General features: G+C 51.3%; 1 protein-coding gene across 1 annotated transcript; it reads left to right on the forward strand.

Moving 5' to 3' along the window:
- The first annotated feature begins 2122 nt into the window (after positions 1-2122).
- On the forward strand, positions 2123-9641 carry LOC117051220 (fibulin-7-like). The gene is made up of 8 exons (XM_033157411.1): positions 2123-2216; positions 3036-3192; positions 4377-4547; positions 4903-5028; positions 5264-5386; positions 6735-6872; positions 7013-7151; positions 8644-9641. Exons 1-8 carry the CDS (start codon positions 2151-2153, stop codon positions 9002-9004), a joined length of 1281 nt encoding a protein of 426 aa, XP_033013302.1. The 5' UTR covers positions 2123-2150; the 3' UTR covers positions 9005-9641.
- Positions 9642-11891: the final 2250 nt, after the last annotated feature.

An 11891-nucleotide genomic window follows, 5' to 3' on the forward strand; every position in this document is an offset into this window, starting at 1 on the left:
TCCTCGAGGTGCCTTTAGGGAGAGAGACGCGTGGGGAGGCAGGCTTGGAAGGGGAAGGGAAGGGAGGGGGGGTCTCGGTTCCTGGGGAGGGTCTGCCTGGTCTCACGCGTTGTTGCAAGCAAAGGCGGCAGCGGCCTCCCCGCCTCCCCCCGAAGCGGGCTGGCTCGGCTGCTGCTTTTCGTGGGACTCTGGGCTCCCAGAGGGCCGGACGAGGGGCGCGCGTCTGTGCCAGCAAAGCGGCTCGGCGCCGAGGCTCCCAGCCATCCTGAAGTGGGGGTGGGGAGAAGCGCCTTCAGCTTGGAGTATGGCTGGGGCGCAGTGGCGGGACATGTGCTTTGCACGCAGAACGTCCCGGGTCCAGCGGAATCTTCTCCAGGGAAGGCTGGGGATACCGCTGCCGGTCAGTGTAGGCAATGTTGAGCTGCTAGGCGGAACAGTTGCCTCACTTGGTAGAAGGCATGGGCGTCCCGCATGCGCTTTTGGGTTAGGACGGGGTGGAGCAGAAGGACCCGGGTTCTGTCTGTGGGCTGGGAATGTCCTCTGCCTGAAGAGCTGCTGCCGGTCACTGTTGGCAATACTGAGTCAGTGCAAAGCAGTTTCCTAGTGCCTAGCCAGGCTCTTGTGCACGTTGCAGGCTTGAAAAGAGATTCAGGAGTTATGCTGTCCCCTCAAGGGAGTCTGGAAACCCTGAAGAGAGGGGTTAAATCGCAAGGATTCTAGCAGAGCAGCCTTCCCCAACCCGGTGCCCTCCAGAAGTGTCGGCTGACATGGCCCTATGTTACTGGGGCTGAAGGAGGTTACAGTCTGAAACGTCTGCAGGGCACCAGGATGGCTAAGCCTGTAGACAGAACACTTTCTCACCATCCAATTCCTTGGGGTGCTGGTGAGGCCGAGTCAATGGCTTTCCGCTCTAGGGTTCTACCTTTAAGGATGTTTGATCTTCCTTGTTTCGTTCAAAGTGTTTTCTTACCCCTCTCTTCAGCGAGAGGGGGGACAAGAAAAGGGCTCCCAGCGCAGCTTATGTAAGATCAAGGCAAACAAAACAAAAGAGCCCCTGTCCTTCGGGCTTACCGTCTCAGAGACACAAGAAACAAAATGGATTGGGGGGGGGAGCAAACCAAAGCACCCATTCTTAAAGCTAGAGAATTCAGATAAGGACCAGCTGAGATGGAAACAGTTCAACCAGAAGAGGAGACAAAAGAGTTGGTCTCATGTTAAGAGCCGGTGGAGTGTCCTGCTTCCTGCCTCTCCCTCTGCTGAAGCCGGATGGAAGACAGAGGAAGGAAAGAGCCAAGGGGACACACACCTTGCATTTAAAGCACCTTTAACAGACTACAGTTCCCAGGTTTTTTTTTCGGGGAAAGCCTTGTCTGTTGCCCTGCATCCCATCTCTCCCTTGGCTTTTTCGCCTGATGGAATGGCTACTATCTGTTGACAGCCAAGGAAAGTCTCTCAGCAGAGCTGGCAAAGTAGCCGTGCTTTCCTCTTCTCCCTTTGCTCTGCAGCCTGATAGCAACAGTTGACTGTGCTTTTTTCTATGCTAATTAAGGTACAGGAGCAGGCCAGGCTCTTAAATCCTAGTCAGTTGGCAATCTCCATTTGCACTGCTGCCAGAATGTATTTGTGGAGCCAGATGGCTCACAATCTGGGAACGGGAATACTGTGTTGAGGTTTGCAGTGATCTGAGAATACCTGTCACCTCCTTCCTTGGAAAGACACCTGGGCGGCCTGCCTTATGCTGGTGGAACACTAGCTGCCCTCTCACAGACTCCCCTTCCTTCTTTTTGCTGACCAAGGATAACTGACGAAGCTTTGCAGAGAATCCACAGTCCTTCTCCTACCGTGTTTCTCCTAAAATAAGACACCGTCTTATATTTTTTTTCGCTCAACAAAACACAGTATGGCTTATTTTCAGGGGATGTCTTATTTTAACCGTGTCACATCGGTACGCTGCATAGCCACGCCTCTCCAGGCTGTTTTAATGGGAGGTACCACGTCACTATGGCTTATTTTCGGGGTATGGCTTATTTTTGGGGAACGGCTTATATTTCGCAAATGCATAGAAATCCTGCTATGGCTTATTTTATGGCTATGTCTTATTTTAGGAGAAACAGGGTAACTGCTGAACCTGCTCTGAAGCTGGAAAGAAGATGCTGCCCCAGATAATGGCTGTGGTGGTCCTGGGTATCCTACAGTTGCCTCATAGCAACTCCCAGGTAAGATAAATGATGCTGAATCCGGAACCTGGGAGGGCTGGTGGTATGGAACCAGTAGGAGGCAGGGGGTGGTGCCTGTAGGTTTGGGTGCAGAGACCAGATGTGCTTGGTCCATAGGAGTGGACCCTGGTAGACGAAAGAGTGGAGTTCAAAGCTAAAGCTCTTGTCAAGCCAAGCAACCACTTCTTGTTGTGATGACAAAATGGGAAAGAGAAGTATGTAGGCTACCTTAAGCTTCCTGCAGGAAAGGTGGGATATAAATGTAATGGATGGATGGAATCCCTCCCTGATTTCCCAGCCTGGTGCCCACCAGATGTTTGGGGCTCTAATTCCCATTACCCCCAGACAGCATGGCTAAAGGTTGTAAGCAGAACATTTTCTCACCACCCTCAACTTAGACAGGATGGTGTATGAAACTTCAGCAATGGGCAGCGTGGGGTGGAGGGCTCCAGTCCTTGGTCTTAGAACAGGAATGTCATAGAAGTGTTTTTCTGGGCCAGATTGCATGCCTTGGATGCAGAGGCCTGATATTGCATATAGTGTGCGTTGTGGGCCTGGAGGCACCATCTAGACATTCTGTACTTGCCTCCAAAAGGATATTGCAGAGGTGAAAAGGGTTCAGAAAAGGGCAGCAAAAATGAACAAGGGATGGAGTGACTCCTCCTCTGCAGCGGTGACGGGTGGGTGTTTGTGGGTGTGCGCACAGCATCAGTTACAATTTGCCACGAGCCTTTGTTGGCGATACCTGTGAGACGTTCCTTCCACTTCCCTGCCAATGCTGCTTCGCTCCTTCTCTCCCCCCCCCCCCACTCCCTGCAGGGCTGCCTAAGTGACCAGCAAGTTTCCAGCACCATCCGGCAGATGCAGAAGCTGCTGTCTTCGCACGAGGCTGCCCAGCTGCAGAGCCTGCGCAACTTCAAGAAGCAGCTGGCCATTTTGCAAGGCAGTCTCCACCAGCAGGCAGCCAAGCACAATGGTAAAAGGAGAGAGAAGCACAGACTGCAGAAGCAGAAGGGTGTGTGTGTGTGCACATGTGTGTGTGTGCACATGTGTGCAGGACACAGGGCAACCCTGAGGCTGTTTTGTTTTGTTTTTCAAATGTCATGGGGATGGCTTTTCGCTGCATCCAATCAACTCTTTAAAAATGGGGACTGGAAAGGGGAAATTGTTTCCAGTGGTAGTTCTACTCATAGTAGACCCGTTGAATTTAATAGACATGATTAACTTGGGTTCGTTAATTTCAGTGGGTGCAATGTAAGTAGAATCAAGTTTGTGCTTTGTTGTGTTTTTATATATGTTGTAAGCGGCCCAGAGTGGCTGGGGAAACCCAGCAAGATGGGCGGGATAATTTTTATTATTAAATTGCATACAACTCAGGGTTTTTAAAAACTCATCTATTACATTCATTCATTCATTCATTCATTCATTCATTTATTTCCCACCCATCCTGGACCAGACTGGGACTCAGCTTACACAAAGTAAAGCAACCCAGATGAAAAGCAAAAAGCTAAAGATAATGTTGTAATGCTACACCCAGTGCCAGACTATTTTGCGCCCTAGGCAAAGGTAACTACTTGCACACAACCCCCCCCCAAAAAAAACAGATGTATTGTAGAAAAAAATGAAAAGCACAAAATTTGAAACTGCCGGATTTATTTTTAAGTGAAAGAATAAGTAATGCAACTATCTTTGATTATCTTTTTCAAATACAAAAGTTGGAATTGTGATGTTACAAGTTAAGTCTCTTAAAAGTTTCGATTTCAGGTACATCAAAATTTCGCTTTTCACTGTGTGTGTGTGACCTCCAGTCAACTATGGTCTGTTTCATATCTACATGAAAAACAATTCTAATGTATGACTTATTTCAGAAACGATAAAACTCTTCACAATACAAAATAAAAGCAAAATATTATCAGAAATGTATAAGATACAATAAAAACAGATCTGTATAAAACTGTGCCCCTCAGAGGTCAGTACTGAGCTCCTCTGAGGTCTGTGCCCTGGGCAGCCACCTAGTTTGCTTCATGAGAGCCACAGCTTTGGCTATAACACTGTTTCATTTTGCTACTTAATGAATACAAGAAAACAACAGCCACAGGCTAGGATAGGAAAAGAGCCTGGGGAGACTCACTCTCCCATCTTTTCTGACTCCCCCAACAGAGAGCTGTACCCCCCTGCCAGCGCCCTTGAACGGCCGGAGGCTAGGAAAAAGGACATCCGTGGGTCACGAGGTACATTTTGTCTGTGATGCTGGTTTCCTCCTGGTGGGCTCTGAGACACGGGTGTGCCAGGAGAACCACAAGTGGAGCGGACAGCAGCCTGTCTGCAAAGGTGAGTGTGTCCTGGCTGGTAGAAGGAATAGCTTGAGATTGCTGGGTATCATAAAAATGGGGGGCACCTCCTAACAGCCCCCACTCCTGCTGATAGACCTACAGGTTGATCTCTGGCCAATTTTCCCAACAAGGATGTTGGGCCTGCAGTTTTGTTGTAAGCATAACATGGCTTCCCAAGTGAAGGAACCAACGAGGAATTGGCGTTTACATGGGCTCTGCTCCATTCTTGTACAGAAAACCAATTTCGATGATCAGCATGGGCTCAGAGGTTCTCCATTTCCCCTCTGCTGGTCCAAAATGACGGTTGTTTGAGTGTAATGCAGTTTCCCCCTTCGCTTCTTTCCTCAACTCAGGCATCAACGAGTGTGCCAGCAACCCCTGTGCCAATGGCGGGACCTGCCTGGATGGCACCTACCGCTACAGCTGCTTGTGCCCCAGTGGTTGGTCAGGCAGCACCTGCCAAGCCCCACTGTACTCCTGTAAGTAACAGGGGGCTGCGGTACCCCTGTCCTCATGGCGGAAAAGGGAAGCAAAGACCCCGGGGACTGGGAACAGGAGAGGTGGGTGCCTGGAGATGTTTCCACACCGGCTTGGTTAGGCTGAGCACGTAGGGTTCATAAGAGGCCTGCACTATGTGACTCGGCTGGGGGTCTCTGTCTCCTTTACTCTGTTGGGCATTGGTGCAAAGAACTGACAGCTGTCTCTCGACCACAGATTGGGCGACGCTCAGCAACTCGTCCTTTAGCCGACAGCCCCGCTGCGCTGACAATTTCCTGGGCTCACGCCAGTGCAGTTGCGACCCTGGCTTCCAGATGCAGGCGGGAGGCCTCTGCCAAGGTAAGGGGGAAGGCTGGCTTGGCAGGTCAACAGAGCTGGTGTCTCGTGCTTCCCAGAAAGAGAGGGATTTCCTCCCCTTGCCATCTTCCCACACGCAAGCCAGGGATCTTCAGACTTCCTTCCTTCAGGGAATCTTTTGTACATATATCTGTCCTGGGCTGAATGCCACATAGCACTGGGGACAAACCCAGCTGTTGCCTGCATGCCTGGCTCCTTGTGGCCTTCCTGGAGACTATCCCAGGGGATTTTCAGTCTGTCCCAATGCTGCATGGAGACACTGCTGGAAACTGAACCTGGGAGCACCTCCTAGCAAGGCAGACCAGTGAGCTATAGGCTGGTCTAGATCAGGATGCTGGTCTAAATGGATCTCAGTTTGAACTAGAGCAATCCTTCCCCAGCCCGATGCCCTTCAGGTGCTTGCTGGGCTGGGTTGATGGGAAGTCCAAAGCTTCTGGAGGGCAGCAGCTTGGGGGAAGGCAGAACAAGATGGAGCCCCTCAATCTGATCCAGTGGGGGCTCCTTTTTACATTTTGCACGCCCACCTTGGGAGCTTTCTGCCTGGATTGCACCATCCTGATGATTCAGGCACTAGCCCAATTACTCTGCACTACCAAAATGCCCATTGTTATGACCAGCAGGCAGTACTCCAGGCAAGGGCAGCTGTGGCCAAGTTATTTTGTAGCTTTTTAGTGCCTGAACACTTTCCCTTACTGTATCTACAGAGCATAGGCCAAAGACTTGATTTAAAAAAGAAGTTTAAAATGGGGTGGAGGGGGCTGTCGTCTCCCATTGGCGCAATCAGACCCTCATTAGCCTCCCCTGTTGGGAAGCAAATAATGTTAGGGCAGGAAATCAGAAAAGGAGGAGGCCAATAGCCTCCAAGCCTTGCTGCTGTGCTTCCTGAAAGCACCTACCTGGCCACTGTGGATGCAGGATGCTGGCCTAGCAGGCCTTTGGTCTGATCCAGCTTCAGGGCTCTGCTTACCGGTAGGTTCCAAGCGCTGTATCAGATTCCCAGGAAGCAAGTCACAAGACCATGCCTCAATTTAGCTCTGACCCAATGGAGTGTCTTTTCTCAGTGGACCTCCCACATTGCAGCTTATGCTGGTGTGCAGCGGGGCAATTTGTGCTCATGGGGTCTGATCTTTGAAGCGAGCAACTCCAGCTGCCTGCCCACGGGCTGCCTCTCAGCCAAACTGCGCCCCCCCCCAATCATTGGTTGTAGCGCTTCCTTGCGTGGTGAGTTTGCCTTTGCCTGGGCAGTGATTTCCACAAGTGCTCAGCAAGGGGTGGAAGTCCCTGGAGGGTGTAGGGTCACTCAGCAGACTTCTCGCTGCCTCCCCTCCAGATATCGATGAGTGCCGGCTCTTCCAGACCAGCCGCCACACCCGCATCTGCCTCCACAAATGTGTGAACCTGCCCGGAGCCTATCGGTGCACTTGTCCCAATGGCTACCAGCTCCAGGGTGACACCAATTCATGCAACGGTGAGTGCCTTTGCGGGGGGTGGGGTGAGGGAGAATAATTGGGGGTCAGCCAGGAGAGGAGCCGCCCTGAGCTGTGTGTTCTAGGAGGCTGGAGGAGGGCATGGCGGCAAAAAAAAACCTCTCCCTGTTGTGTTTGCAAGATGTGGACGAGTGCGCAGAGAACCAGCACAACTGCAGCCACGGACACACCTGCATCAACGTCTTTGGGGGTTTCCGCTGCGTGCGGCCCGAATGCCCCAAGGCCCAACTCAATATCAGCTATGTCAAGACTTCAGCCATGTAAGTACAAGCGCTAGAGTTCACTCAGGATGGAAGCGGCAGCCTTTGCCAGCAACTGCTCCACTCCCTGCCTGCAGCGCTGGGCAGAAGCACCTCGTAGCCTCCCAGAGCGTCCACCCCAATGCCCCCTAGAGCTTCCCTTCGCTCTTCTGCCCCTTTGAGCTCCAAAGTGAGCCAGAACAGAGATGGTGGCCATCCCACTTTGCATGCTGCCGTATGGATCCAGATGCTGTGGGAATCGACTGACCAGGGACTGTTTTCAGCTGATGTGAGCACATTGTTATATCACACATAGTTAAACTGTGGAACTCACTCCCACAGGAGGCAGTGATGGCCACCAACCTAGACATCTTTAAGAGAGGGTTAGACAAATTAATAGGGGATAAGGCTATCAGCCAGGATGGCTATAAATCTTCTGAATACCAGTTGCTGGAAGCCCTGGTATGGGGTGGAGGAGTGTTTTTGTGCTGGGGCCCCTGTGGTTGGGCCCCTGAGAACAGGGGTCATTGGGCTGGTCCAGCAGGCTTGCCTTATGCTCTTATACAGTCTCCCAACAATCTCCCAATGCTTCTCTCTCTCTCTCTCTCTCTCTCTCCTGCCCAAACAAAAACCAAGAGTCTGGAATAGCTCAGTCGGCAGAGCATGAGATGCTTAATCTCAGTCGTGGGGTTGAGCCCCATGTTGGTCAAAGGATTCTTGCATTGCCCGGGGTTGGACTAGATGACCCTCGTGGTCCCTTCCAACTCTATAGTTCTATGAGCCCCTGCATAGCATTGGGCCTTATGGAGGAGGGAGGGACTTACACTGGCACCGCTGGAAGTTCCCTCCTCCCCCGCAAGCCTCATTGCCACATTTGAAAAGCTGAGGAATATATTCCAGAGGCACAGAGTAGCGGATGGAGGCTGGAGTCTAAAGATGCCCCCTCCTATTTTCTATTTACAGAACCACTTATTAAGCCAATCAGAGGCCCCACAAAGCCAGCAGGACTAGACTATTTCCATCTCACTGGGTGCAAGCACCCCAATTTGTTATTTAGACTGGCATCCATTAAAGATAGGATTGTAGAGTTGGGAGGTGCACCTAGGGGCCATCTAGTCCAACCCCCTGCAATGCAGGAATCACAGCTGAAGAATGCCTGACAGATGACCATCCAACCTCTGCTTATAAACCTCCTATGAAGGAGAGCCTACCATCTTCCACGGTAGTCTGTTCCACTGTCAACAGCTCTTGCATCAAAGTTACTCCTAATGTTTGGTCCACTCATCCCAGTAACTCAGTGGGTCAGGCCATGACTTTGTACGCAGAAGGTCCCAGGTTTAGTCCTCAGTATCTCCTGTAGCAGAGCAGGTCAGTATGGGCTGCCACCAGGCTCAGGACACAGTACCAGGCTAGATGAATCAAAGGTGCAATAAAGCTGTTTCTGGATATAGGGAATGTTGGGGACCCCCTCCAACTGGCCCTGCCTGAGTGCCTCTTCTACGTCCTCTCCTAGGCAGTGCGAGCGCAGCCCTTGCCCCATGGAGAACAATGCCTGTCGGAGGGCGGCCAACTCCATCTCGTTCCATTACTTGCCTCTCCCGTCCAACCGCACTGTGCCCAGGATCCTCTTCAAGATGTCCACCAGCCGCTTTGTGGGAGACAGCCTGCGCTTCAGCATCTTAGGGGGCAATAGCCAGGGGAAGCTGGTTGTGCAGCGCTTGGACCAGCACACAGGGGAGCTGGTGCTCACCCGGCCAGCCGTGGGGCCGACGACACTGGAGGTGGAGCTGGAGATGAGCGAGTTTGCCCGGAAGACCCTCCTGGGGAAACACATCTTCAGGATCACAGTCTTCGTTTCCCAGTACGAATTCTGAGCCCCATCCTCACCAGCCCCATAGAAGAGCATCAGCAGCTATGGAGGATGCAAGTCTGGCCTCCCCTGAAATGCACTAGTCTGCTGCAAAAGGGGCCGGAAAGCCACCCTGCTGGATGTATCCACCCCTCTGTGCCTCTTGGAGGAAGACTCCATGCTGGACTGATCCCCTCTCCCATCTATATGGGCAGTGTCCCCATCTTGGGGGGACAGAGCAAGGAAGGCACAACACAGTTCCCAGATACAGCTGGCAGAAGCTGGGCATCTGTGCTTGAAAACACAGCCCCGTCTTTCAGTCCCAACTACGCAAAGGGATCAAACCCACCAATATTAACAGGGGTGCCCCGTGGCCGCAGCAAGAATGCCTTCCCACCATTGCAGGTTACAGGAAAAAATAGAGGGGGGGGGCGGTTTCCTCCAGTTTTACCAAAAAGAATCTCGGAAGACGCTCTGTCCCCAGAAATCAAAAGGCAAATAACCAAAGTCTGAAGAATGGCACCAGCACAGAAGCATCCTTTGCAACGCTAAGGGAGAACTGTAGGCAAGAGATGCCTGGACTCGAGAGACGGACCTGGGTGCTTTGCAAGATGTAGTTCTTAGCCTGTGCCTTCCAGCATTACAAAGCATTTCTAGTTGTTTGCGGTTGTTTCTCTCTTTCTTACAGGTTTTAAAACACAAGTAAGTACAAGTCAGACTAAGCCCAGAAGAGTTGGGAGATGGGCAGTGACCAGGCAAAAACATTCAAGGAGGGTACCGAGGAGGGCCAATTGGGGGCCAGGCGGTTTCCAAGGGACAGATAAAGAGGCATGGCCCCGTGTTGGGAGTTACCTGTTGATGGAAGCTTCTGGAGTTTTTTGTTTTGTTTGTTTGACTAGTAACTAGTCACCTGGTTTTTTTAAGAAATCAGGTTGCAAATTTAAAAATTACACAAAAGCAAAGGTCAGCATTAACCCCAGGACAGCTGGGGGGAAAGGGGACAGGATGCCTAGAGCCCCTGCCGCCCAACTTCTAAACAAAGACTAAATCCCACTCTTCTCCAGTCCAGTCCCTGTAGGGGATAGAGAGGTTCACAGAATGGGAGTATTACCTTTCTTAAATAACAAAACCATTAAATGGCCCTCCAAGTGGCTTGCATTGTGCACTGCAGGTGTATCAGGACATCACTGTGCCAACCCTCTGAAGTCTCCCTCTGCCCACACACACACACACCGCAAATGGTTGTGACCTGAAGATGTTTCATGAACAACTGCAATGCTTCCAAGTACCAGTTGCTGGAAACCACAGGAGGGCAGAGGGCTCTTGTGCTTGGATCCTGCTTGCAGCTTTCCCACAGGCATCTGGTTGGTCATTGTGAAAACAGGGTGCTGGGCAAGATGGGCCACTGGCCTCATCCAGCAGGCTCTTCTTATGCTCATGTTTTTAGTTACAAGCGTCAAGATAGAGTTCACTGAAGGAGCACCTACTGCTACCTTAAACATCAGTTCCGGATGCCACACATGCAATGAGTCACATGCAGGCAAAGCTGCTGTGAGGTGCAGATGCCTCGCGTGGTTTGGCAACCCCTTGCTAGATCATGTGTGGCTGGAGCAAAAGTTAAAACAAAGGGTGGCCCATGTGAGGGTGTAAGGATGGGCACCAACGTTACTAAAGGGTTATTAAGTCCCTCTGGGCTGAGGTCAAGAGGGACTGGCTTGCTAAAGATCTGGTGAAGTTATGGCCCAGGCAAGAGTCAAAGTGAAGGCCCCCTAAACTCCACTTCTCATTCTCCCACACGCAACTAGCCAGTAATCCCCAATAAAAGCTGCTGAACTTGGGTTGGGGGCATCAGAACAGCCTTCCCATCACTGGGGTTGACGGGAGTCATAGTCCAAAAAGCCTGGAGGGTACCAGGTGGGGGTTGCTGCATTAGACCGGGCTCAGAAATCTCTCGCACACAGACAGCAAACTGAGAAAGGCTGGGGAGTTCAAGTTCAGAACTCAGCCAGCCTCCTGGATGGGTTCTGGGGAACAAGTCACAGACTCTTCAGCAACAGTAGTTAAAACAACTCTTTATTGATATACAAACCAGGTAGCATTGAAAACCAAAGTGGGACAGGAAATATATCTGCAGAAATGCTGCATGATGAAGATGCAGGTTTACCGGTTGGACAGGAAAGGAAGCTGCTCCCCCGCCTTTGTGCGCTTTGGACCAGGAGTTCTTGGGAACTTCCACTGGAAGAGCAGCAGGGCATCTCCCAACGTCCTGGTTTTCCAGTCCAGACAGATATACACACTCTGCAGAGGTGCAGGCGTAGCAACAGCAGTTGATGCCAGCGACACCCAGAGAGGGTCATAAGGTTCCAGAGCACCCCAAGAATCCTGCCATGGTGGCCTGCTGCACCCAAGCAGCAGAGTTTTTGATACAGGACGGAGCTGAGGCACGACTCTGCTCCCTCCGTTAGGTAACATTCATGAGGCGTAAGGCACTCCAGAGTGAAGGGGAGGGTTTGCTCAGCTTCCAGATCTCCGATGCCTGCTCTACAGAAGAGATGCTGGCAAGTGCTCTTAATTTAATAATGATGCTTAGAAAAACAAAAAACCACCTCTACTAGTTTTGGAGTTGATTCCATGAAGGAATGATCACAGAGGGCTGGCATTCAAGGTCAAAATGAACAAATGTGTTTAAAGTGCATCTGAGAATGAAAAGGGAGTGAGTATTGAAGGGGTGATTCTAGGAGCAGGGAGGGAGGAACCAGGAGAGAGAGAGAGAGATAGAGAGACTGTTAGATCGGGAATCCCTCAGAACATTATTTTAGAAAAGGCAGAAGACCCAAACTGCAGGATTGTGGAGGCTGCTCTGGGTAGGGGCTTGTAGGGGCCTTGCAGGTATCACTAGGATGGCCTTCATG

This window comes from Lacerta agilis, chromosome 8, assembly GCF_009819535.1.
Source record: "Lacerta agilis isolate rLacAgi1 chromosome 8, rLacAgi1.pri, whole genome shotgun sequence".
In the NCBI taxonomy this organism is placed as follows: domain Eukaryota; kingdom Metazoa; phylum Chordata; class Lepidosauria; order Squamata; family Lacertidae; genus Lacerta; species Lacerta agilis.